Source organism: Phycodurus eques, chromosome 5 (assembly GCF_024500275.1).
Source record: "Phycodurus eques isolate BA_2022a chromosome 5, UOR_Pequ_1.1, whole genome shotgun sequence".
Classification (NCBI taxonomy): domain Eukaryota; kingdom Metazoa; phylum Chordata; class Actinopteri; order Syngnathiformes; family Syngnathidae; genus Phycodurus; species Phycodurus eques.
This window is the reverse complement of record NC_084529.1, coordinates 23,742,407-23,770,297: the sequence shown is the minus strand read 5'-3', so window position 1 is coordinate 23,770,297 and position 27,891 is coordinate 23,742,407. Positions and strand designations below refer to the sequence as shown.

The following is a 27,891-nucleotide window of genomic DNA, read 5'->3' as shown; positions in this document are numbered from 1 at the left end:
TTACCAACTGTATCCCCCATGATAAAAGGGGATTCGCTATATTGTTGTTTTAAGGCTAAGACTTTGTAAAACTGACACATTCGTAGAAATCCAGTTGACTACCTGGTCCTTCAGCTGAATGCCTGCTGCCCGCCGTGTTGCTTCATGAAGCACCATCTGATAAGGCAACACCACCAACTGCATAAACAAAAGCAACAAAAGTGATTCAGCTTTTGAACAAATAGAACACTACCTGAATGAGCAATGAGAAGAGGAGGAGGAAGATGAGGAGGAGTGGGAGTACAAACCTGCGCCTGAGGGACAGCGAGACGCGTGGCGTAGTAAGGACACGAATGGCTTTTCCTGCCCAGCTCCAGGAGCTGCTCGATGTCGTGGACCTTGCCAAGGAGTTCGTCCCTCATCTGTTGCAGTGCCAAGATCTTGCTGTAGGGACATATGCTCTTCGCCGGGCCTCGCTTCTTCTTGGCGCCCTCGTCGTGATGCGGCTTCTCTACAAATAACAGACCATTCTTGAAACCAGTTGTGAGAATTAAGTACAAATACTTTGTTACTGTACTTAAGTAGATTTTTCAGGTCTCTGTACCTTACTAGAGTATTTATTTTTCTGATGGCTTTTTTACTCCCTACATTTGAAAACAGATATATGCACTTTCTACCCCTTACTTAGGCTTGTTAAAAAAGACGTAACTAGAGAGAGGTGACGTCAACTGCGTTGAGATCGTGACTGATTGATTGAAACATTACAGTAAGAGGCAGAAAAACTGACATGGATTTGGAGAAACAAGATATGCCCCACCCATGGCCTTATTTAATTGTTTGATGTTGTCGCTCCAAGAATGATTTGTGAAGTATGTGTTGTGTCTTGTACCAGGCCAGCCTAAAAACACATTAGCTTCTGGCAATTCAAAAATGTTCCATCTAATCTGAAAAAAAAAAAATAAATAAATAAATAAATACGCTAACATAAGGTGTATTTTTTTCTGTTGTTATCATAAGTTAATTTTGCATTTTTTTTTGTGAGTCTGTTGAAAAAGTGAGCAGAGCTATGGTTTCGATAGCATAAAAGTCTGATACCTTTTGTGTGCAGAATCTTTTTTTCCTTGTGGCAAATTATCAAAACGGGTATTATACCTGGATAAAATTAAAAGGAGTTGAATCAGTATTTATACTTTTTTTCCCCACATGTATCTGTGCTTCTACTGATGTACAAAGTACAGTACTTTTGCAACCTTTGCTTGAATTCCATTATAGTGTGAGGCCTGAACCTGCCTACTTATCATCTCTTGGCCTTAATTTTTGTCACATGCTGTCTTTTTCGGCTTGTCAGAGTGTTCATGAAATACAGTATATGATTTTTCCCTTCATTTTTCTCACCGTGTTGGTTTTTCTGCATCTCCAAGCACCGGTCGTTAATGCGCTGAACGCTGCCCAGGCGTCGCACCTCCTCATTGATGCAAAGATTCTGCAACGTTGAGATGGTGTCAAGGTTAGCGTCGAGTTCATCCATTTTCTATATTCTTATTCTGTTCAGGTTTACAGTGAAGGTTATCCAAGTTGGCTATGTGGAACACTAGATGACAAGTGGTTCCCACTGCATCATGTCTCCCAAGAAGTAACACAATTGTGTTCTAGTTATAAATGCGCATTACTAAGGATGGGTGGGGTGACTGTGATAACTTGAAAAAGGCAGAGCTTGAGACTGCGACCAAATGCATATGTGACCTTTTTTCAGTTTGTGCGATTACAAATTTCATCTTGTTGCATTTGCGCGAGTGGATGTTTTAATGTTTGAAAGTGGCCTTTTTTTTCTGATGCAATCTCCTCCTTCTGCGCATGCGAGAGAGCGAGAGCGCGCTGTGACGCCATGTCAATCATTGTTATGAGTTAAAAGCGACCCGCTGCAATATGATTGGCCGCCTGCTGCGACATATTTGACTGCTTCTTATTATTATCAGAGCACCGTCACGTACATGCGCACCACTTACGCGTGCCACAGACGAGCCAGTACACGATTGTGTCTGGCCAGTGGCCACCACGTACCTGTACTGATGCTGGCCCACTACTTATTCATTTTAAATGGCAAGTGTCAGCCCTCAACTCATCTGGACAACTGGTGAGCAAGCTAGCTAGCCCGCACCTACATATAAAGTCCGGCAAGCCAATCAACTCCTCCCGCCGCAAGTCACCTATGGCTTTTCTTTTTACACACATTATCAATGCTGCTACATTTGTCAAATTCATGTCATGTGCAAAGGTTTTAATAACTTTGTTATGAAGCTAGCAAAGCTAAAAAAATCTATTCATCTGTCTCCCTCCCTGTTTATAGGATAGACTTATGAAGATACTGTATATGCAAAGTTAAAAAGCCCAGACTCCTTTAAAGAGGATTGTATATCATTAAATTAAAGTGCAACTATAGCAGTAGTAATGACTTACTGTATCCGTGCAGTGTTTTGGACTATGATTTTAAACAGGTAAATTGGTTTGTTTTGCTAGTAAATAATTTGCAAAATAGTGTGAATAGTCATGAACGATACTTTTATATGGTGGTGGTACACTTATTCATCCATTTTTAAATGGATGTCAATCATATGGTTGTGGACTGGTAGGTAAGTGTTTTTCCCGGGGGGAGAAGATTAGGAGCCATCACTGTAATAACTGGCTCCGAGTCGAACAAATGATCAAATAAAAGTAAAGCCTGTTTTGTTTTGTTTTTTAAATTTAATTGACCTGTTTTGTCTGCTACTGCTTGTTGCGGAAAAACCTCTTGTTCACAGTAACATATCTTGCAAATATCTCGAGTCACTGTTAATCATAACTATGGTATGCCATGGTCATGCTGTACGTCCTCAAAAAATGGTGCAACCAAATCATGTGCTGGTGCTATTACTAGTGCAAAAGTTAGTGTAGAGCCCTGTCAGGCCATTTATAAAGTTATTCAGTAAAAAAATAAAAATAAATAAATACAAAATTACAAAAATAAGCTAATAAAGAACACAATTAAAATGTATCAGATTTTTTTATAAACAATTTCTTGGATGAGAAGTGAATATTTTTACCTCCAAATATCCAGGGAGTCATGTTATGCAAAATTGGGGTACAAACACCTAACAATTATAACTTAACTCTTCATGCTATGACAACATCTAAAGTATTAGTAGTGTAAAAGCACATTTCAACCAGTAACATCCTTCTTTAGGTCAGTTGGTTGGGTTGGTTTGGTAGGTAGGTAGGATTTCTTGGTAGGTAGGTTGGTGAGGGATCTTGGGGTGTTGAGTAGGTAGGTGGGTAGGTAGGTATGTTTGTTGGTTAGTTTGGTAGATAAGTAGATTTGTTTGGGAGGTATGTTGATTGTATGTAGGTTGATTTATTAGCTAGACTGGTTTGGTATGTAGGTATGTTGGTAAGTTTGCTAAGTAGATAGGTTTGGTATGTGGGTAGGTTGGTAGGTGGGTATTAATAGTCGTTTGCGTGCGTGTGCATGTTTCACCTGCCGGGAGCCCATCGTGACCAGACTGATGTCCTTGCTGAAGTGGCTCTTCAGGACCTCATGTACGAACTGAGCAAGCTGGGAGTGTGTGCGACTGCAGTAGTAAATCTGTGAAAACACACACATGCACGCACGCATGCACACACACACAACATAAATCTTACAGTATTCACACAACAGGGCACTAGTTTGTGCTATCATGTGACACGCCTCACAACCTTGGTTACGTGCTCTTCAACTAGCTCGTCATCCTCTTCTTCACCCCCACGGAATCTGAAGAGATATAAGAAATATCCTGCTGTTATTATGTGATCAAGTCACAAAGGTTGCAAGTCGAATGGCCGCCCACACCTGCTCTTTGTCTTCGACTCATCGTCGCTTTCATACTCTGCAATAATAAGATCTTCGTCGTCTTGATTTGCCGCTGTGTCTGTTTGATCCTCTTTACTGAGCTGGAGCAACTTGAATGCTTCATCCTCCTCACAGCTCTGTGGACACAGAAAAGACAAAGAATACACCTTTAATAATCCACTTGTGAATCTGAAACCAATATTTTAATCAACAAAAGGGGCTTTTCCACCAACCAGCCCAGGAACTTTGAGTTCTTGGTAGCTGGAATTCCTGGTATCAAAAGGTTCCTGTGGCCCATGTGGTATGCGTTTCCACCGCACCTATTATAGTTTAGGGTAACTTGACTAAATGAGGCTGATGACATAAAGTGTGGCAGCACGGTGGCCAACTGGTGAGAGCATTTGCCTCACAGTTCTGAGGTTCAATCCCCAGCTCCGCCTGTGTGGAGTTTGTATGTTCTCCCCGTGCCTGCGTGGGTTTCCTCCGGGCACTCCGGTTTCCTCCCAAATTCCAAAAACATGCATGGTAGGTTAATTGAAGACTCTAAATTGCCCGTAGGTGTGAATGGTTGTTTGTTTGTATGTGCCCTGCGATTGGCTGGCAACCAGTTCAGGGTGTACCCCGCCTCCTATATATATATATATGTGTGTGTGTGTGTGTGTGTGTGTGTGTGTGTGTGTGTGTATATATATATATATATATATATATATACACACACACATATGTATATATATATACACACACACACACATATATATACACACACATAAACACACACACACACACACATACACAGTGGAGAGATAAAGGATGATGATTTTAGATAGACACACACACACATACACACAATGGATTTGAAATAAAACAAACAAGATGTGATTTAACTGCGGACTTTCAGCTTTAAATTTGAGGGTGTTTACATCCACATCGGGTAAACGGTTTAGGAATTATAACATTCTGTGTATATCTACCACTTAAATGCCTAGTACTTTTTTCGGGACTGGCTAGCTGCATGCTAGCATTGTGCATCCTTGGGTTGCTGAAGTAGGTCTGACGCATCTCTCTCAATAACGAATTAGGCCTCACAAACGTATATACCATTGGAAGTTTGTTTCAGCACTATTAATTTTCTAGGAAATGTGGCCAAACTTATTTTTCCTACCCTACAATGTTGCTGGGGAGCCAGAGTTGCCTGGGTTGTAGGCATAGCTTGGTGGCCGATTGCACATTGTAGTGATAGAAAAATGCCCCAAGTTATTATCAACAAGGAAGTGGCAACTATGCTGAATTGCCACAGCTAAAATGAGAGCGCCAAGTACTTACAGAGTGTGGGACAGCAGACTCATGCTATTCCCCGGCATCGTTAGAACACCCCCGTTTTAGGCCCCGCTCCAAAGAAATTCCAGAAAACTAAGATGGTGAAAAACTGTTTAATGCCATATCTCAACAATTCAGAACTAAATTGTTCTCTTCAAACATATTTCATGTATTTAGAAGGCAAAAAAACTTTAATACTTCACAAAAGCAAACACCTGCTACGTCATATTCCCCAAACTCTTTTTCAAAAGGTCTTTCAGCCATGAGAGATTCAATGAATAAAACGACAAGCTGACAAAACCTGTGAATACAGGCGGCAATTAATCTGCATGCATTTGCCTCTCACATCAGCGATCGATTTTAATATAACAAGCCTGCTAAACTGTATCTAACCTCACTATTTTCACTTGGTATTGTCTTTAAAAAAACATCCACACTTTCAAAATAGGCGACAATTATGCCGCAGAACACGTAGACGTTTAGAAGGAAATGTGCTTGTCTTCCGCTGCGGATGTCAGCAGGCTCACGCAGGTTCTGACCTCAAAGTGCGCAGGCCAAAAATCTGGCTGAAAATCAATGTCATCAGAAAACAAGCCTATAACTGAGTCTATTTTGGGGGGAATTTCTTTCTTCAGAAATGGCTTTTATTAGGTCCAGAACTATGGAATAAGTGCCAATGCTCACAGCATTAGAGAGGTCCTTAAATGCACCTGTACCAGAAGAAAACACAAAGACCAAGCCATGACATTACCTCCACTGAGTTCCACAAATTGGATGTTTATTTCTATTAGTTGAACTGTTGTTCATTGTCTCATCGGTCTATGGCTCTGATTTACAGTATTGTCCATCTTTTCTCGGCTTCACAATCACTTGTTTTTCACCAAGAGTCAGTTCTCTGGTTTTCATGTTGGTTCTAACAGTGGCATGTTCATTCGTTTATGCAGTCTACACTACATACCAACTCCTTACAGAGACAACCAAATATTTTAAGGAACATGTTAGAGCTTACCTTTCTTTTCATTGCATACTTGAGCTGAACATTGCTTCTCATCCGTTCTAAGCGCTCGTCTCGCTTTTTTCTTTTCATTTCATCCTCCTATAATAAAACACAGACAAGTGTTAACATGGAGGACCACGTTTAGCGAGACATCTGCAGGTTGATACTCCCTCACCTTCAACTTTGCCACCAAATCCCGTTCAGCCTTTTTTTGCATAAAACTGGTGATCCAGTCTGGCTCCGCGGACAAACTACAGCCACCGGCCTCTGGATCGGATGAAGAAAGCGACATCTCGCCCTCCTGCAGCTGGGCGGCCACCTCCTGTTTTCTTTTGGTCTCGAGGTCTGTCAGCCAGCTCAACGCCCCGCATATCAGACTCAGAGATTTGCCCTAGATCAAAGGGGTGTTTAAATGTAAATTTGGAATCATCTTGCACGTGCCATGTTCTGAAATACACCAGCATACCGTCCCAGTCGGGCTCTCAAAGATACCAACTTTGCCCTGGTCCAGTGCACTGTACAAGGATCGCATAAACTCCTCCTGGATGGTGTAAGGCTGGTAAGGAAATGGAAATTGGGATCTGCCATTCTCCATGATGAAGAACCTGAAGACCAAATGGAGACACCATACAATTAAAGGGGACGTATTATGGAAAATTAACTTTTTAAAGGGGAACTAAACCCAAAATGTAAAAACTTTGTTATATTTTAAATGTGCATATCTTCTTTATCAGCTGCTATTTACCGGAATCTACCTAATATTTATTCTAAAATATATGTTCAAAACATCACATTTGCTTTCATGTACTCATTTATAGGGCCGCCATTTATAAGTCTGTTCACTCTCGTGAGAGTGCGAATTCACAGTTCCGGCTTATTATGTAGCTTTATTTACCAAGAAAACCATAGAGTTAGTAAATATTCAGCAACAGCAAGCTGCATATTGTCGCTGTAGGGTGGCATCTGCAAAATCTTTCACTACTTTTCAGAAAATAAAGAAAAAAAACCCCATCTTGCTTGAGTTACATAACAAACACTGTATCGTTCATGTTGGTATTATAATAATACTACATTGTATTCATAACGCACTTCTCATCTCATCAACACAACACCGTTCATCATCATTCATTAAAACGGTAAAATACGGCACCAGCCATCCAAGCCAGTCTGCGCTTGCGCCGGCCAGCCGGCCGGCCGGCCCTGCTTCCACCCGACCAGACCAAAATCCTTTAATACTTCACAAAAGCAAACAACGGTGGTCATTTTATCTTACCAAACACCGTTTACAAAGGCCTTGCCATGGGTGATGCAATAAATAAAATGATGTGTTGACTAATGAGTTTAATAGATGAACAATATGAATCAGCACACACCTTTGTGACTGACAGTTCCTTCTGCACTGAAGCGTTACAGCGATCCATTTTTAACAAAACAGGCTGACTCAAATGTATCTAACCTATTTTCACACGTTATTGTCTAAAAAGCATCCAGGCTCTCAATCTTAAGGTGACAATAATGCCCATGCCTCACAGAGTACAACACACCTCCGACAGCGGTGTATTGAAGAGCATTTTATAGATTTGTTCTCAAGCTATTTCAAAACTTTAAATTGGTTAATATTGTGCAAAAATGACAGCCGGCGTGGGGACAGACCAATAGCATAGCACCTGCAAAATCCATCGCTCAATGCAATCTGTCAGCTGACACGGTTCAATGGAGCGCTCTGGTAGCAGGCAATGCTCTACTGGCGCTTCGACATCACTTCTGGGGAGCACCTGATAATGATTTTTCCCAACATGGCGCCCCCCCTTACACTGATTAAATATTCTGTTTAATTCTTATTCCAGGAATGCAATATTAATCAGAGTACAGTGTTTTGATTAGTGCTGGCACACACAATGTATTCTTGCATTAACATTTTTGGGGTTTAGTTCCCCTTTTATGTTTGTATTAGGGCTACAACTAACGATTATTTTTAATAATCAATTAATCTGTCGATTTTTTTCCCAATGAATCGATTAATTGTATTTAAAAAACATTTTTATTTACATCCCTTATTAAAAAACAGGACATTATTTCAATTTGACAGCGCAAAAAATGCACAAACATAAATAGATTACTGGTTTGGTCCATAACATCCATCAGAAAATCTGAAAAATGTTAAATATTGTTTTCCAAAGTAAAGGTGGATGTTTGCATATGTCTTTTTTTGATTTAACATAAAAGATAATCAGTATTCTTTCAAGGTTGAATACAGAAATCAGAGAATATTTACTGTACTTCTTCTTTTCCCTTCAGCGTGTACCGTTAGGGGTTGCCACAGCGCATCATCCTATCTCCTGCATCCACCTTTCTAACACCAACTGCCCTCATGTCTTCCCTCACTACATCTATCAAGCGTCTTTTTAGTCTTCCTCTAGCTCCCTCACCTGGCAGCGCCATCCTCATCACCGTTCTACCACTACACTCATTGTCACTCCTCTGAATGTGACCAAACCATCGAAGTCTGCTCTTTCCAAAACATCTAACCTTGGCCGTCCCTCTGATGAGCTCATTTCTAATCCTATCCAACCTGGTCACTCCTAGAGAGAACCTCAACATCTTCATTTCTGCCACCTCCAGCTCTGCTTCCTGTTGTCTCTTCAGTGCCACTGTCTCTAATCTGTACATCATGGCCGTCCTCACCACTGTCTTATAAACTTTGCCCTTCATTCCAGCAGAGACTCTTTGGTCACATAACACACCTAACACTTTCCTCCACTTGTTCCAACCTGCTTGGACCAGTTTCTTCACTTCCTTACCATACTCACCATTTCTCTGGACTGTTAACCCTATGTATTTAAAGACCTCAATCCTCGTTATCTCCTCTCCCTGTAGCCTCACTCTCCCCCCTCCACCTCGCTCATTCATGCACACATATTCTGTCTTACTTCGGCTAATCTTCATTTCTCTCCTTTCCAGTGCATGCCTCCACCTTTCTACCTGCTCCCTCCTTTCACTGCAGATCACAATGTGATCTGCGAAATGGTCCATCAGGATTCCAGTCTAACCTCATCTGTCAGCCTATCCATCGCTGCAAACAGGAAGGGTCTCAGGTCTGATCCCTGATGCAGTCCCACCTCCACCCTAAACTCCTCTGTCATACCTACAGCACTCCTCACCACTGTTCTGTTGCCCTTAATACATGTTCTGTACTATTCTCACATACCTCTCTGCCAAAGCAGACTTCCGCACGCAGTACCACAGTTCCTCTCTAGGTACTCTGTCATAGGCGTTCTCTAGATCTACAAAGACACAATGTTGCTCCTTCTGACCTTCTCTGTACTTCCCAATCGACAGCCTCAAGGCAAATGATGCATCTGTGGTACTCTTCCATGAAACCATACTGTTGCTCGCAAATACTCACTTCTGTCCTGAGTCTATCCTCCACTACTCTTTCCCATAACAGAATATACTGTTGAGAGGCTGAAATTCAGAGGATTTGGACAATTTGAAGTTAAACAAAGTCTCTAAACAATTAATCAATTATGAAATTAGTTGTCAATTTGATGAAGGATTAGTTGTCGATTAATCGATTAGTTGTTGCACCTCTAATTTGTATGCAAATGGTTAGGTCTCTGGAGTGCCTGTGCCAACATCAACTTAAATTAGAGAAACACTTTTTATTTATCTGCCATAATCTATTTGACAGTTATGGGGCTAATTAAAATTATTTAGCATTCACTTTAGTGCCATTACATTGTACAACACTGATACAATGAAATTATAACCACCCTCACACCCAGTTTCTCATAAATATGCTGTAAAAACATCTCTAACTCTTGATCCTTGGGATAGCGTTACAAAAAGCATGTCACAGACATGTTTTAAGACACCTGAGAACTGTTTTAAATTGTAAATAAACATTACCTATTCAAATTACATTTATTGAACACTTTACTCTTGAAAATACTCAAAATGTTCTACTTCAAAATGTTAACATTCCTTAAACATTTGCAGAACACACAAACTACGTTCTTCATTTAAAAAAAAAAAGAAAGAAAAGCTTCCCAGATTAACTCTTCAAACTAACGTTCCAAAATATGGTAAATTATACATTTATCAGCCACAATGTTGAGCAACACACACTTTACACATGGATCCCCTCGTAAATTAGACGCTACAAACAACGTCATTTAGCATTACTTACAGTCACTTTTACGATCCCGTCAGGGCAGCTAGTGGTGTTTTGGGTAGCACAGGTGGTCATATACGACTAAAGACCATCTTTAAACGACACATTTATGAAAAGATGATAAGAGTTGGACTGTTTTGACTAGTTTCAACTCCCGCGCCAACAGAGAGCAAAGGGCACAGAAACGGACCAATAAGGAACGAGCTCAGCTAACGTGTGCGCGTTTTAATGAAAGGGGTAGAAGTCATGGGCGGTGACATTAACTAAACATCGTTTACCACTCAAGTGTGGCAATTATATACAATGTTTTTAAATAATATACTTTGTGTGTGTAATATTGAGACATAATATGCTGATAGCAGACATATATTTGTTGCACGAAATTTTTTTGTTTAGGACCGCCTTTACTGGAGATGTTGGTATTTTATTTAACGCTCTGCAGAGCTTGGTTGTTCTCGGTTCCTTCCAGAATGTCTGGAAAGTTCTCCGCTTCAGCTGCTTGACTGGCACTCTCATTCACGCGTGGACTTTGCACGCTTTGCTCGACGACCCATTTACGCGCCGTCTGTATTAGCGCCTTGGTAAAACAAACGATAGTACTACTATTAGCTGGCTTAAGCACACCAGGCAGGTGTTGTTGTGTTTGAGTGCTATTTCAAGTCAGGCTTAGGTTCTATACCCTCGTTTTTACAATGACCGCCGAGGAGCAAACGAGCGAAGGGCACCACACCATCCCCATGGAAGGAGAGGATATCACGTCCAAGAAAGATGGAGGTGTTTTGAAGGTAAATAGTCACGTTGAGAGCGTCGTTTTCTATTGGTTATTTTTTAAAACATTAAACCGCTTGGGCTGCTAGCGTTAGCTGAGCTAGCTCCCCGTGGGCGCGTAACTAATCGTTCAATGTCGTTAATTGTGGAGACGTCCAACAAGTTCAATAACGTACTTTTTTGAACGTTTACGGTTTTATAAACCGTAGCGACTATTAATATGTTGAGACGTGTTATTAATAAATAACCTGTTGGTGCAGTTTGTAGTTGAGCACGTGCCAAGTAAGCTAGGGCTATCTATCTTATACATTCAACAAAATGAAAAACTATTTACATTGCTTATTGATGCAGTGACAGTCTTTACGGAGCCATGGTAGCTTAAAAAAATCTCATGAAATACCACCAAACCATGTCACCAAAAGTGGCTCCAGCAGAAAATGATGTGCCTTCTGCAGTTCAGTGGAAGGGCATTTAATTTATCTATCTGCCTGTCACTATACAGCGCTGGCATAGGTAGCTGAACAGAGATAAATTCATAGGAGATACAGTGGGCACGCAAAGTATTCAGACTCCCTTAAAATGTTCACTGTTATATTGCAGCCATTTGCTAAAATAATTTAAATTCATTTTCCCTCATTAATGTACACACATCACCCCATATTAACAGGGGGGGAAATGAATTGTTGAATCAGAATTTTTGCAGATTAAAAAAGAAAAACTGAAATACCACACAGCCATAAGTATTCAGACCCTTTGCTGTGACACTAATATATTTAGCCCTGGTGCTGATCATCCTTGAGATGGTTCTACACCTTCATTGGAGTCCAGCTGTGTTTGATTATACTGATTGGACTTGATCAGGAAAGCCACACCCCTGTCTATATAAGACCTAACGGCTCGCAGCGCATGTCAGAGCAAATGAGAATCGTGAGGTCAAAGGAACTGCCTGAAGAGCTCAGAGACAGAATTGTGGCAAGGAACAGACCTGGCCAAGGTTACAAAAAAACTATTCTGCTGCACTTAAGGTTCCTAAGAGCACACCTCCATAATCCTTAAACAGAAGATGTTTGGGATGACCACAACCCTTCCAAGAGCTGGAACTTGAACTTGGCAATTGGGGGAAAAGAGCCTTGGTGAGAGAAGTAAAGAAGAACCCAAAGATCACTGTGGCTGAGCTCCAGAGATGCAGTCGGAACATGGGAGAAAGTTCTAGAAAGTCAACCATCACTGCAGCCCTCCACCAGTCGGGGCTTTATGGCAGAGTGGCCCGACGGAAGCCTCTCCTCAGTGCAAGACACATGAAAGCCTGCATGGAGTTTGCGGGAAAAAACACCTGAATGACTCAAAAGATGGTGAGCAATAAGATTCTCTGGTCTGATGAGGCCAAGATAGAACTTTTTGGCCTTAATTCTCAGCGGTATGTGTGGCGAAAACCAGGCACTGCTCATCAACTGTCCAATACAGTCCCAACAGTGAAGCATGGTAGTGGCAGCATCATGCTGTGGGGGTGTTTTTCAGCTGCAGGGACAGAACAACTGGTTGCAATAGAAGGAAAGATGAATGTGGCCAAGTACAGGGATATCCTGGACGAAAATATTCTCCAGAGCGCTCAGGACCTCAGACTGGGTCGAATGTTCCCTTTCGAACAAGACTGACCCTAAGCACACAGCTAAAATAACGGAGTGGCTTTAGAACAACTCGGTGACTGTTCTTGAATGGTCATGCCAGAGCCCTGACTTAAACCCAATTGAGCATCTCTGGAAAGACCTGAAAATGGCTGTCCGCCAACATTCACCATCCAACTTGACAGAACTGTTAGAGGATCTGCAAGGAGGAATGGCAGAGGATCCACAAATCCAGGTGTGGAATGACTTGTTGCATCATTCCCAAAAAGACTCACGGTTGTATTAGCTCCAAAGGTTGCTTCTACTAAATACTGAGCAAAGGGTCTGAATACTTATGGCAGTGTGATATTTCAGTTGTTCTTTTTTAATAAATCTGCAAAAATTTCAACAGTGGCTGATAAAAGTATTTTAGCAATTGGTTAGTACGTCTTCCTCACAGTCCTGAGGTTCATTGAAAACTAATTTATCCATGAGGTAATGGTTGTCTATACTGTATGTGCCGTGTGATTGACTGGTGACCAGTCCACTGTCAGCTCCGCCTCTCGACACAAATGGACTGATCCGGATGGATACAAACATTTGTGTCTGGAGATCCTGCCAACCCATCACGCAAGAAATAAAACAGCCAAATCTTATATTTGTCTGCCTTTTTCTGAAAAGGTGTCTGTGAGCAAACAGTTCTACACAAATTAACATCATAACCACATCCACACTGACTTTCTCAGCCAAATGACTAGGCCAGCTGAACCGGCTACATCTTCGTAAAAAAACAGCATTGTGGACCACGCGCCGTCTTGTGCCAGGTAACCCAAAAAAGGAACTAAGTCTCTATTACACCGTCCCAGGCCAGCGACCACCAGTCCGGAGATGCAGGCCAAGTTATACTTCAACCTCGCTGCCCAGGTTTTCAGCTAGCTGCATGTTGTCACAGACTTTCAGCTGTTATTGGTTGGACTAAGTTCCAGAATGCAAAAAACACTTGTGCCAGCCGACACACGTCATGTCAAAGCCAGGCCAAAAGGAGATAGTGTAGCGTAACCAGCATTAGCTTCAGAAAATAATGTGATGATAATGTGATAATGCAATGGTATCTCTACAGGCAACCGTTAAGATGTGTTGCCTTATTAATTAATAACCTGTTTCTGCCAATCGTTTAGAATGTGCTAGGAATCCTAGGGGCTTTCCGAAAAATAACTGCGATGCAAAATTCTAAATGCAAATTACGAGATTTGCACATGACATCTTAAGGGAGACTGCCATTTTTTCCCCACAATTTAAAACCGTTCCCATGTGTCTTGTCTGGCAAACATTTTTGGCAGCAGACTTTTGCGAAAATGTCCCAAGAATGAATAATTTCTCCAGCAGTGCACCTTCAACCCACCCCTCATACTGCTGGGCCAATGGCAAGGCTGCTCTGCTGGTCTGTAGACACCTTTTCAGAAATAGGCAGATAACAAAAGATTTACTCGGTTGTTTAATTTCACACGTAATGAGTTCCTTACTCCTAATTTTGCTAATACAATGTAACCTTGATATAAGTGGGCCCCGATGTACGGGTTTTTCGAGTTACACGACGTTGCTTGTTAAGTTTTAAATAGATTTTATTTGTTTGTTTCGATCAAAATGTTTTATTACAAGTGAGCTTCAGATATACCGTCACTGGAGTTAAGTGAATAGTGAGCAATTTAGTCAAGCAGGGTGATTATGGGGGAAAAAAATTACTATTATCCATCCATCCATTTTTTTTCTAAGCAACTTCTCCTCACTAGGGTCGCGGGCGTGCTGGAGCCTATCCCAGCTATCATTGGGCAGGAGGCGGGGTACACCCTGAACTGGTTGCCAGCCAATCGCAGGGCATATACAAACAAACAAACAACCATTCCCACTCACATTCACACCTACGGGCAATTTAGAGTTGTCAATTAAAATTACTATTAATAAGAACAATTATGTATTCATTTCAAAACTTGAAAAAATTAAACTGTTCGTTATTTGAAGGTCATGCCCTCACGTGATCTAATGCAAATTTTAGCTAGCCCGTCAATAGGGCTTTCCATTGTTTTAGCATTAAGCTGGTGATTGTTCTAAAATGAAGTCTTATATTGAAATATGCAATGTGTGTAGTTCTTTTTGTTGTGTGTTTAATTTTATAGGAACCTCCAACTAAGGTGTCATTTAACAGCTTAAAACATACTCTGGGAGGGTAGAATAACATGTTGCACGTTTGCTGCTCATTCAGGGTGCTTTGACAAAGCAGGAACTTGCATCCACACAATGTGCTGTTTGGCAGATTGATCATATTTCTTTGATTTAAAAAATGTTTATGGTCGTGAGAAGCCAAAATCTCAATCATGATCGATTTGTTGGATGATCTTAAACATTAAAGTGGGAAACTATCCCAAAAATATTATTTGAGGAGGGGGCCAATACTTTGAACAGATGCACACAAAATGAGAACACTTGGAAGGAGCTGTCGGCCACAGCTCAGCTCACACCCAGACGCTGGCATGCAGACTAATTCGCCAATCAGACTCTGGGTCCTTTTGTCACTGACGAGGCCACACCCCTTAAAGGCACTCAGCAAATTAATAGTACAGTACATAGTGATATCACTTAAAAGTTTTTTTACATTGTCTTATGTTGTAAGTTTTTATACAGTGCTATTTTTCTTTATTAAAAACGCTTAAAACAAAACTTGTTTTGGGGGGCTGGAATGAATTAATGGTATTTCATTGGGGAAATTGTATTTGATACAAGACTAAATTTGCAAGAATAAATTCAGTTATGAGCTTGGTCACTGGGAAAAATGAAACTCTTAAGGTACCACTGCATGTCCTCACTGCCTTGTTTTCAGCTGGTGAAAAGGGAAGGCACTGGTGCAGAGTTCCCAATGACTGGGGACAAAGTTTTTGTTCACTACGTGGGCACCCTTCTGGATGGCACTCCCTTTGACTCCAGCCGAGACCGAGGAGAGAAGTTCTCCTTTGAGTTGGGCAAAGGTTGGTTTCCTGTTGCTAAGGAGATGATGTCAGCCCATCATGGCGATGACTATGTTTCCATCCCTCTTCCCTGTGTTCGTGCGCAGGTCAAGTCATAAAGGCGTGGGACCTCGGCGTGGCCACTATGAAAGAGGGTGAGCTCTGCCAGCTCATCTGTGGGCCAGAGTATGCGTATGGGTCTGCGGGCACCCCACCCAAAATCCCCCCCAACGCCACACTTGTTTTTGAGGTAAGCCTGTGCTACACTCCATTTTCCTCATTATTAGGTCTGCGCGGAAGTAGCTCAGTTTCTTACTGTAACTCCTCGCCATACATCTACATATACTGTACTGTATTACTTTTTTAAATTACAAAAAGCATGGCGGGATTGTCAAGGAAGAAGCAGATTGCCTTGGTCGCAGTAGCTATATTGTGATAATATCAAGAGAGTAAACGGGTGAGATAAAGGAGAGTATGGGTATTTGAGAAGCTATTTGCAATGATCGCCCCATTCATTGACTGCACTCATTGATGTACAGTGCCAACAGAAAGTGTTCCCACCCCTTCACGTTTTCCACATTTTGCTGTTACTTATTCTAAAGCTGATTTGAGTATAGTTTTCTTTAAAAAAAAAAAAAATCTACAAAAATTGATATACCTTAATGATAGTAAAAACATATGTTCAGACATTTGTGTGAATGTATAAAAAATGTAAACATTCATTCAACATTCAAACATAATAGGTACATAAGTATTCACACTCTTTCCTATGACACTCAAACTTAAGCTCAGGTGCATCTGATTTCCACTGATCATCCTTGAGATGCTTCTACAACTTCAATGGAGTCCACCTGTGGTAAATTCAGTTGATTGAGCATCATTTGGAATTGCACACACCTGTCTGTATAACGTCTCATAGTTGGTAGTGCATGTCAGAGCAGAAACTAAGCCAGGACATATAAGGAATTGTCTGCAGACCTCCGAGACCGGATTGGGCACAAAGCTGGGGAAGGCTACAAAAGAATTTCAGCAGCATTGAAGGTCCCGAAAAGCACTGTGGTCTTGAATTGGAAATTGAAGTTTGTAAAAGCCGGGACCCTTCCTAGATCTGGCCATCCAACCAAGCTGAGCAACCGGGGAACAAGGGCCTTGGTCAGAGAGGTGAACAAGAACCCTATGGTCACTAAGGGGGAGCTCCAGTGTTCCCTTGCGGAGGTAGGAGAACCATCCAGAAGGTCAACCATTGCTAACGCACTCAACGCAGGCCTTATGGTAGAGTGGCCAGACAGAATCCACCTCTCACTAAAAGGCACATGGCAGCCCACTTGGAGTTTGCCAAAAGGCACCTTAAGGATGCTCAGACCTTTTTAGAAACAAAATTCTCTGGTCTGATGAAACCAAAATATAACTTTTTGGCCTGAATTGTAAGCGTCATATAAAGAGAAGAGGCATTGCTCATCACCTAGATAACACCATCCTTACTGTGAAGCATGGTGGTGGCAGCATCATGCAGTGGGGCTGTTTTTCTGCTGCAAGAACTGGGTGACTAGTCCACATAGAGGGTAAGATGACAGCTGCCAAATATAGAGAAATTCTTTGAGGATTTGCTCCAGAGTGCTCTGGAACTCAGAATCATGTGTCGATTCACCTTCCAACATGACAATGACCCAAAGCACAGAGGATCTGCAGACAAGGGGAGAAAATGCCCCAAAACAGGTGTGCCAAGCTCAGAGACATATCCAAGAAGAGAAGGTGCTTCAACAAAATATCAGAATCAGAATCATCTTTATTTGCTAAGTATGTCCAAAAAAAAAAACACGCACACACACGAGGAATTTGTCTCCAGTAGTTGGAGCCGCTCTAGTACGATAAAAGACAGTCAATTGACAGAGAACGCTTTTGTGACATAAAGACATTGACAAAAAAAAACAGTCACTGAGCAATAAAGGGTTGCTAGTTGTCTGTTAATGAGGGTCTGCCTCTTATAAAAACCAGTTGCACAAATATGAAAACTGCGCAACAGTTCAGTCACTTAGTTAAACTCAATTAAATAACGGTCAATTCCACACTGCATTGTTAAATCTGTTACTATGCCTGTCCCTACTGTCTTTACCTGCAGGTGGAACTTTTCGATTTCCGGGGGGAGGATTTAACAGAAGACGAGGATGGAGGGATTATCCGCCGTGTTATCACCAGAGGGCATGGATATGCCAAGCCTAATGAAGGAGCCTCTGTTGAAGGTAACACATTTCTGATACTACCTTAACAAAAAATGTATTACCTCGCAATATCTACAAATGTAGCAGTGTACATTTAAAAAAGTCACTTTGTAAAATACATTTAATTTTTAGATTCAGTATTCATTAGTTACACAGCCTGAGAGCCAACACACAAGCTGTATGAAATTACAAAATTAAAACAGTAGTATGTTGTTGTGACATGACACAGTATGAGGGCGGCATTTTGGTTTGTCTCCTCTTAAGTGAGCTTCGAGGGCACCTGCGAGGGGCGCGTGTTCGATGAGAGGGAACTCAAGTTCGAGATCGGAGACGGAGACAGTCTCTGCTTGCCGGCCGGAGTGGAGAAAGCTATCATGGCCATGGAGGAGGGAGAGGAGGCTCTGTTTTACATCAAACCCAAGTACGAATGCATGTTTACTGAGCAGCCTTAATTGTAGATCTAAAGGAGAAATATTATGTCAAAGTGAATTTAATTGTTTCTCTACAAATAATTGGGTTTCTGGAGCACCTGCCCATCCATTTAGGTTGAAAAGTGTTATTGTATAATAATGTCAAACGCTCATATACTTTGACTCAGGGTGCAACTCCGTCAGCCATTACAAGGGTGATGGAATAAAAACATTAGGATAACAAATATTGAAGCCATAATTTATTAACGATTCCGATTACAGAGTAATGATTGTTGTGCAATTGAAAAGTATGAAGAATTATCTTTATCCTATTAGAAAATATAACTTGTCCCACAGTAGTGTTCTTGACAAAAATGTTGAAAATATGGAAATTTGGACAAATTGTTCTTGAAGTGAATTTCATTAGGTTGGCAGCTCTGTTCATATGATGTTGGTCTACCCTTTGCAGCTGTAACAGCGTCAACTCTTGTGGAAAGGCTTTCAACAAGGTATAGGAGTGAGTTTATGGAGTTTTTGCCCATTCTTCCATGAGCATATTTGTTAGATCACACACTGATGTTGGACGAGAAGGCCTGGCTCACTGTCCACTCGAAATCAACCCAAAGGAGTTCTATCGGTTTGAGGGCAGGACTCTGTGCAGGCCAGTCAACTTCATCCATACCAAATTCTCTCATCCATGTATTTATGCTGAATTGCTTGTGCACTGGTGCGCAGACATGTTGGAACAGGAAGGAGTAACCCCCAAACTGTTAGGCTGTCCAAAATCTCTTGGTATGCGGAAGCATTCAGAGTTTGTTTCACTGGAGCACAGGGGCTAATGTTTTGGACATTTCCAACTTTCTGGGAACAGTTTGGAGGTGCCCCCTTCCTGTTCCAACATGACTGTACATCATTGCACAAATCAAGGTTCAAAAGGACACTGATGAATGAATTTGATGTGGACAAACAGTTTTGCATAATCCTAACCTCAACCCTATAGAACACTTGTAGATGAATGAGCGCGGAAACTGAGAGCCAGGCCTTCTCCTCCAACATCAGAATGTAACCTCACAAATACGCTTCTGGAAAATTTTCATAAATTCCCATAAACACACTCCTAAACCTTGTGGAAAACCTTCCCAAAAGAGTTAAATATTTTCTAATTGCAGAGGGTGGACTGATGTCATATTGAACCCTATGGATTAGGAATGGTATGTCACTTAACTTCGTACGTGAGTCAAGGCAGGTGAGCCAATGCTTTTGGCAATATAGTGTAGCTGCAAAGGGTGGACTGACATGCTGAACTCTGTGGATGAGGAATGGTATATCACTTAAGTTCAAATGTGAGCCAATACTTTTGGCAATATAGTTTGTTATGAGACATAGGAACCGTTTTAAACTGTTAAAACAAATGCATACAGTGTATGTCTCATTTAAATTAAACTGCAAAAGGTCAGGTATAAGTACAAACAACTTTTTCTGTTTTTTCTTGCAGTTATGGCTTCGGCGACGCTGGAAACACCAAATATAACATCCCCGGCGGGGCGCTCTTGCAGTACAAGATCAAGCTGACAGCCTTCGAAAAGGCCAAAGAGTCGTGGGAGATGAATGCGTCAGAGAAGTTGGAACAGAGCGTTGTCGTGAAAGAGAAGGGCACGAAGTATTTTAAGGTACGCACAGGTGGCTGAGTTTACAGCCACACAAGAAACATTTGACTGTGGATGTTGTCCAATTGACACTGATGCCTTTGCTTTCAGGAGGGTAAGTTCAACCAGGCATCTGTGCAGTACAAGAGGATTGTGTCATGGCTTGAGAATGAGTCGGCGTTGTCCGAGGAGGAGGAGAACAAGGCCAAAGCGCTGCGGCTGGCTGCGCATCTCAACTTGGCCATGTGCTACCTGAAGCTCAAAGAGCCCAACCAGGCACTGGAAAACTGTAACAAGGCAAGACATCACACACACTAAACCAGTGATTCAACCATGTGCCGTGAGAGATAATCAGGTGTTGCTAGGGTTGAGAATCGAGAACCGATTGGAACCAGGACTAACGTTCCAGTTCTCCCGGAACCGTTCAAATTTAAACATTTCAGTTCCCAGTTTTGATGCCTACTCCTCTTGCCGCGAAGAAGTGGCGCCGAAAAGCAACAATGTGCCCAACGGCAACGACGGCGAACAAAAGTGTGTCTTAGTTTGTTAAAATCAATGACCAGTCGTCTCAGTGCAACACTTGGAATAAATTATATGGTGCAAAGGAGGCTTTCACGATGTGTAGCGTCTGATGCGTTCCGAGCCTCAGCCTACATCGTGCGGAGCTCCAGTGAAGTCAACTCTGTCAATTGGGTGAGTGAAATAAAATAAGTCTATGCCAACATTGAGACAGCTAACAAGGTAAACGGTTACTTGCACTGATGGTTATTAGCGTTTATTTTAGTCTTCAAACCAACGTTACCGCCAATGACAAAAAATAACATAACCTTGGGCTAAAACTTCACCTTAGCAACTTGAAATCACAATGAATTGGGACAAAATTCACAAACGTATCACAACACTAACCTTGTGCCTCATCGGTGGGTAGGAAAAGGAATCTGCGTTTTATAGCATTTTGTTCCATCCATTAAAAAAATTAATGAATCCCCGGTGCCATGTGAAGTTACTTTTCGTGCCAAAATGCTGAGTTCCGGTGCGTAGCCTTCAAAATAAAAGGCTAGAAGCATAAAACAAGAAGTCAAGTTAAAACTTGCACTTATAAACCATTTGACGTGATGAAACCGAATACAGGGGCAGCTATATAGCTGTCAGTGAAGTCAACTCTCAGTCAACTGGGTGAGTGACACAATAAAATAGTTAAAACAGTTATAACAACTTTTAACAATGCTATATTTAACTTTTAGCTGAAACATTAATGAATATTAAGTCAATTGGGTTAGTTCCACACATTGCCTTTTAGTTCATAGTTTTAATATAGGTACTGGTTATAGAGAAACCTCAAGTCAAAGGCTGCTAAGAAAATCGATGTTCATAATTTGGACACCCTTTATTTAAACCATGCAAACGTTTTTTGACCCAGCCCCATAAAAGAATTGGAATTGAGAACCGTTTGGAACCGGACTTGAACTAAGGAACCGGAATTGCTCAAATTCAAACGATGCCCAACCCTAGGTGTTGCACGGGGAGGTAGTCCAAAAATGATTTATTTACAACAAATAAAGATTCATATCTTTGGGGCAGCTGCAGCTGAGTTTGTAGAGCAGGTCGTCCAAGTGACCAAAGGGTCCCCAGTTCGAATCCTGGCTCCAAACTGTCAGCAGTCAAAGTATCCTCAGGCAAGACACTGAACTCTGATTTGCTCCCAGTGGGTATGACGGCGCTTTGCATGTGGCAGCTGCCATGCAAGGCAGTGCCCATTGGTGTATAAATGTGTGAGTGAATGGGAGAATTTGAGGTTTTGTAAAGCGCTTTGGCCACCGTATGGTGTGCTGATAGTGACAGGCAGAACAATTACATGCTTTTCCATTAGAGGGAAGAAGCTAGATAATTAACCTGTTTCCTGCCATAGAACAGAATGTTATGGCATCCATCCATCCATCCATCAATTTTCTGAGCCGCTTCTCCTCACTAGGGTCGCGGGCGTGCTGGAGCTTATCCCAGCTGTCATCGGGCAATGTTATGGCATGTAGACCCTAATCAAATTAATGATTAAATTTAGATGAAATCATCATTTCAGCATATGCTCTTTGTTACTTTTTATTGTGTTTTGAGATTTTACGTTCTAAAATAAAATATGTTCCTTGGCTCAATAAAGGTTATGAAACACTGTATTAAACTACAGTAGAGACTCCAAAGGGTTTGATTATTGAATAAAGGCTGTCTGGTGAATGGTCACAGGCTCTGGAGTTGGACAAGTCCAGCGAGAAGGCGCTGTTCCGAAGGGGAGAGGCACTGTCTGGCATGAAGGAGTTTGACAAGGCCAGGGATGACTTTCAGCGTGTTGTTCAACTTTATCCCTCAAACAAGGCTGCCAAGAGTCAGGTATGATGTCACTGCATAAAGAAGTTAGACACGTTTACACAATCTCCAGCTTTTGCTTTTACTTAGCGTGAACAATGGGAGTCAGAAATGAGTGTTGTTTTTTTTCCTACAAATTTTTATTGTAATTGCTGCATTAGTGATAGACTACAGTGTGTTCAGACTGCACAAATGTGGGTTAGGTCGCCATCGTAGAATCAGAACTCCGTTTTAAACCGAGCACCCCCTGTAGTTGTGTTACTGTAGTATAGTAGTCTTACTAAAACTAGTGCTGCTCGTGTTCTATTTATTGAAAGATTACTTTTCCACGTCCCATGCAGAATACATGGTTAGGCCGCACAAGAAGGCATGCTCAGGTAGCGGCTTACTGGTTTTCCATTAGATTGTTTTATATTTATAGCCTAGATGTGTAATTGTTTACTGTGATTATCACTTTAGCATTTTTATAGGTTACGGCACATTTCATTGCATACTGATTTTGGTTGTATTGCCACCGTAGGAACGGAGGTCCGTCATAAACGAAGGACCTTCTGTAAATACAATATAAATAAAACGATAAACCTTTTTGTATTATCAAAATACCATAAAACATGGTCAAATTAATGTCTCTAACGTTGTCTATAAAAGCACACAACATGAGGCAATGTTGCCTCCATGTTTCCGCCTCCCCCACTACCACCCTCGCCATATTTTTATGTAAAAATGGCACCGACATGGAGTTTGGGAGGGCAGAATTTACCTGGTAATTATCTGTATTTGGAGGTAGTATTAGAGGTGGGACAATGCCTGTTTGAAAGTGGAATTCCACAGTGCGTGACAGAGAGGGGTGTCAAATTTTTGCCCGTCGTGTTGAAAGCACTTGTGCAAAATACTTGGACAATGACATCTCACCAGACAGGCATCGATGTTGTAACACTTATAGTTATCCTTTTGGGTGGATGCTGTGTAAAAGCCATCCAGGTGAGACAATATCCTGCCTGTTATTTTGTTGCCCTTACATCTCCTCTGTTGTTGTCGTCCAGATGGTTCTTTGTCAGAAGCATATCAGGGAGCAGCACGATAAGGACAAGCGTACATACGCCAACATGTTCCAAAAGTTTGCAGAGAGGGACTCAAAGGTAACCGTTCTTTCCAACCCACAATGGGACAATGCTGCTAAATGCATAACAATTTTTAGCAGATCAACCAATTTAAAATGGGAGAGCCCACAGTTGACGAGGAAGTACTGTAATTCTCATGAATAATTTGGCCATTTTCTTTCCTCACAAAAAAAATGTCAAAGGTCAATAGAGCATAGTATACATGGGTATAAGGAAAATGAAAACAATTGTATAACTGCATGCTGGCGCCTGGGGGTTATGAAAAAGGCATTTTATTCCAACATGCGTAACGTTTACAGTTACAAATTTATATTAATACAGTAAATTTGTGTTACTCGCCCGAAAATCATGATGTCCTCGTGCCTGCCGCCGTATCATATCTGATGCTCCCACATCCGTTTGACAGCATCGAATTAGCATTTTAGTTTACGAGATGGCAGATTTATTTTTTGTACTGCCACTTCACTGAGCACATCTCCAAAGTAAATGGGCGGGGGTCGCTGTCATCATAGGGTGTTTCGTACTCCTTGAACGCTGGCGGCTAGATCCATTCCACACATCCAAACACAGATGTAATTTCTGAATATTAACTCCGTGGCGGGCTAATATGCGGGAGCATTTGGCCTGAGGTTCCGCCTGTGTGCTCGGGACCTGCTTTGGCTAAGTCACAGCAGTTGAAGAGACCACAAAAAACGTCCGCCGCTTCTGCTGTTAAGAAGTACTTTTACTCCATTACAGTGATCTAAATGTCGCTCGCTACTTTTATCAATTATTGCTTATTTGTCAACTATTTCGTGTGCGAGACTACGACTTCGACTTGCGCGATTTGCTCCAATCCAATTAAACGAGTGATGTTTAAGTCTAGTTCACCAATCAAATGACACAGTCATGACCTCACATGTCTTCTATTGGACTTCCAAGTAATAACACTAGATAAGCAAGCCCGGCTGATCGTCGTGCCTGTGTAGCCACCACCTCGTTTGTGGGCCGTGACACTTTTTTTTTGGCATCAGGTTTGATGTCAAACCATTTATTTTTTTAGTCCCAAGACTGCTTTTTTTTTTTCCTCTGATCAATAGAATTAACAAGTGGTTAAATTGTCCCGTCATTTTTTTCTTTTTGTTGGTAGCACCTGCATTAATTGTTTCCAACAGTATTTTGTTTGTCTCCACTTCTCATACAAGTTCCTCAATCAATGTCTGTCTTAGAGATGCAGTGTTCCCTCGCCACTTCGCGCTTCACGTTTTGCGGCTTCAGTGCTTCGCGGGTTTTTCCAAAATATTCATTAAACAAAATAAATACAGCCATATCGGCAGCCATATTGCGGAAAGACGCGTTGTTTCATGTTTTTTTGCGAAGGTTTCCCAGCATGCCAAGCAAAGATGAGTCGACTCAGAGGCTTTGTACATGCCTGTACTGTATGGGCACTCATACAAGGCGCGTGATTGGTTCCTGGCGCGACATCGACTAATGAGAGCACGAGTGGATTTATCCCTTGAGCTGAGTGGCTGCGTATCATTGCAGCCTCACCCAGCATCTTCCCTTGTTGTGTCTCGCCAGTGTCGTCCACGCTGTTTTGGTCGCAGTAACTTTTTTGGTTTAAGCGGTAATTGTTTTGATTAGTTCAGCAAGCCCTTACAATGCCGCCAAAGCGTTGTGCCCCTGCGAAAGCTTCCTCTGGAGCGTCCAAGAGGAAGAAGATGACCATCAGCGAAAAAGTGAAACTTTTAGATTTGATCAAAGAGGGCAGACGTTATGCATCTGTGGCACGCCATTATAGCGTGAATGAATCTACAGTGCGGTACATAAAGAAAGAGGAAGCAAACATCCGCAAAACTGCTTCAATAACCTTCAATAAGGAAGCGAAAAGTGTACTGTGATTACTGTATAAGGTATTATAATTAAAGATTTAAGTAAATATGTACTGTTGTAATCTTTCTCATATGTAAAGTATAAATACTCGCTACATATTTTAAACATTCTGGTACCCACATAGAGATCCATGAAAATTCCTGGGGGGGGGGGAAATCCTACTTCGCGGTTTTTTACCTTTCGCGGGGGGTTCTGATCCCCATTATCTGCGAAAAACGAGGGAACACCGTGTTCCTTTTCTACACCCTCTTTTTCAGAGAGGGAAGTTGTCAATCTGCAGTTTTAAAGGGATTGTTGCTCTCATGTATGGTCATGAGGCTAGATGTGTTCAATACACATTACTGGTGTGGGTACAACAGGTGTGCCCATGTTTGATTAAAAACAGATTTTTTTTGGGTGGGGGGGTACTTACACATTCTAAATTGCAGACCTACGAATGAGTTTAGAACCTGTTCCACGCACGTTTTGATAAATGAGGCCCCTGCTGTGCACTCTACATATGGATTTACCATCTGTAATATTGAACAGGTTTAATTTGTAAGATTGTTGGCCCTCACTGTTTTCCGAGCAGATCAGGGTGAAATAAAACCACTTGAACCACCCCACACCACACAATAATCCCACAGGACCATCTCATCTTTGGGCCTTTTCTGACTTTGATTGCTAGGGAAAGAACATTTTCAAATCCAGACTCAATTATTGGTATATGTCTGTGCACCTTGCTCAAAGATTTGCCATCATACATGTACAGGTTTACTTGCATTTGTCGGACCCGACTGGTTTTCGACCAGATTGGGGAGGGGAAAATCCATTTCAACCCACCCCACACCACATCCAGTAATTGTTCCATTGGTGGCGTTGATAGCAAAACAGGGAAAATGTTAAAATTTGGCTGCCTGACAGTGCTGTTTTCGTCTGCAGAAAGCGTCTGAGAAGGTAAAGAGCAAGGAGCATGGCGACGATATGGAGATTGAGAGTGGCAACAAAGAAGCAGAGAGCGACGCGAAAGCCTAAACGCTGTAAATTCTGACAATTCATGTGTTCTTCTGACCTTTGTTACTTCAGCCATTTGTGTTTTAAGTGTCTAACTGTATGTGCGAGTATGTTAAGGAGAGCACTGACTCCACCAGCTTTCTTCGTCCGGGCCTCTTGTTGTTGTTGTTGTTGCGAACTGAGCAAGTGTGATGTGGTTTTAGTATTTGTGTGCTCCCACCCCTGAAAACCTTTCAACCTGCAGCTTTACAAGTGTGTTTCACAGCTATTTTGCGTTTGAGCGTACTGTGTGTAGAGAATTGAAAAGCCTTCACTGTAAAAGGGCTATTCACGTTGCACTATATTTGATCTCTACCCTTCACCCATCCATCCATCCATTCAAGCCTCCGCTTTATGGTCTGCTGATCAATTCCGGGACCGGCAATGGCTTTACACACTGATACGATGTGCTGGAATGTTCCAAAATGTATCTATGTAGCAGGAGGTGATGAAATTTATGGGGTAAACCGTTGGACTTAAGTTCTCTCCTTGAATTCTCCAGCCGTTTTAGGTTTGGGTTTACCCAGTAGTGCTTTTGGGACTCTTGTTGATGATACTTTTGATTACCTTTTTCCCCCCAAAGTGGTGGTGTTGTGATTTCTGACTTGTTGTCAATACAACAAAAACTAATCAACTGGAATATCTGGGCACGTAAACGAGCATCAAAGCAGCGACAGAGGACCTGTGGGCTTGTTCGACCATCTTAATTCTCTGCTTTGTGTACGAAGTTTTGCAGTTTCAGCCTGTCAAAAGGAAGCTGCGGTGGAAATGCCACTTGGGATCTACTTTGTTGGAAGGATGTGGCTTGTTATGGTGTGGCCTGGCGGAAGGATACAATAAAGATTTGTTAAAAACTGCATTGTATTTCTGTGATATTGTCGACTGTTATATTGGACACTTGCATTTTAGTCCTTTTCTGTTCACATTACAGATAAGACTAACTAGACAACGCAGAAGCAGCTTTGCAATTTAGCGTGGCTCATGGGAAAGAGCGTGTTCTCCTTTGTAGATTCATTGGTGCCTTGAAAAAAATCGTTCCATGACCTCGCTTAAGTCAAAACACCAGAATCATCTTTCCCTATTGTAAAGAATGGAAATGCATGAATCTATTCCAGCGCCCCCCCCCCCCCCCCCCAAAAAAATGCAGCAACGTTTTTAGAAACGTTTTAAATTAAAATAAATAGCAATACAGTTTTGTACTTCATGAAAACACAGTAATAATAAATGTAATGAAGAATCAAACAGTTTATGCGTTAGGATATTGTGCTGCTGCTTCTGTTCTGTGCACCTTGGCCATCAGGGGGCATTGAAATGCATATGTCGCTGCCGTCGGGCAGGAACCTCCCATGTCAACATTTTGTCAATTTCATATTTTTTCCCAAATTGAAGCTATTGGTCAGTCGTCACCTGGGTCTCATAAGGCCAAACTAGAACTAAGGGACAGCTGACTGGTGATGTAAATAATAAATAAGAGGTGCATAAAGAGACTTCCTTTTTGCACACACGCAAAATACAAACCTAAGTAATCTCTTC

The 27,891-nt window shown here is 41.7% G+C and overlaps 2 protein-coding genes across 11 annotated transcripts in view; one reads left to right on the top strand and one right to left on the bottom strand.

The window, feature by feature from the left end:
• ddx11 (DEAD/H (Asp-Glu-Ala-Asp/His) box helicase 11) overlaps nucleotides 1-27,891 on the bottom strand; it is a 96,957-nt gene that overhangs the window by 16,511 nt on the left and 52,555 nt on the right. For 8 of the 10 annotated variants that reach the window (XM_061678227.1, XM_061678229.1, XM_061678233.1 and 5 more), the window contains 9 exons: nucleotides 6,622-6,760; nucleotides 6,331-6,546; nucleotides 6,168-6,254; nucleotides 3,842-3,978; nucleotides 3,709-3,763; nucleotides 3,491-3,598; nucleotides 1,375-1,462; nucleotides 288-490; nucleotides 103-177 (listed from right to left, as the gene is read on the bottom strand). In XM_061678227.1, coding sequence (XP_061534211.1) covers nucleotides 103-177; nucleotides 288-490; nucleotides 1,375-1,462; nucleotides 3,491-3,598; nucleotides 3,709-3,763; nucleotides 3,842-3,978; nucleotides 6,168-6,254; nucleotides 6,331-6,546; nucleotides 6,622-6,750 — 1,098 coding nt within the window. In that variant the 5' untranslated portion in view covers nucleotides 6,751-6,760. Of the gene's footprint in view, nucleotides 1-102; nucleotides 178-287; nucleotides 491-1,374; nucleotides 1,463-3,490; nucleotides 3,599-3,708; nucleotides 3,764-3,841; nucleotides 3,979-6,167; nucleotides 6,255-6,330; nucleotides 6,547-6,621; nucleotides 6,761-10,344; nucleotides 10,481-20,881; nucleotides 21,457-27,891 lie in introns of those variants that run through there. The other 2 variants (XM_061678235.1, XM_061678232.1) reach the window with 2 other exon arrangements.
• fkbp4 (FKBP prolyl isomerase 4) lies at nucleotides 10,769-27,214 on the top strand. Its single transcript, XM_061678240.1, has 10 exons — nucleotides 10,769-11,114; nucleotides 15,577-15,721; nucleotides 15,808-15,950; nucleotides 17,820-17,940; nucleotides 18,184-18,340; nucleotides 19,825-19,999; nucleotides 20,087-20,272; nucleotides 22,214-22,357; nucleotides 23,377-23,472; nucleotides 26,248-27,214. Exons 1-10 carry the CDS (start codon nucleotides 11,022-11,024, stop codon nucleotides 26,338-26,340), a joined length of 1,353 nt encoding a protein of 450 aa, XP_061534224.1. The 5' UTR covers nucleotides 10,769-11,021; the 3' UTR covers nucleotides 26,341-27,214.

Coding starts and splice junctions, on each gene's coding strand:
- fkbp4 (XM_061678240.1), top strand. CDS start 11,022: ATGACCGCCGAGGAGCAAACGAGCGAAGGGCACCACACCATCCCCATG. Junction 15,722..15,807: donor CTCCTTTGAGTTGGGCAAAG/GTTGGTTTCCTG, acceptor GTTCGTGCGCAG/GTCAAGTCATAAAGGCGTGG. Junction 17,941..18,183: donor TGAAGGAGCCTCTGTTGAAG/GTAACACATTTC, acceptor TCTCCTCTTAAG/TGAGCTTCGAGGGCACCTGC.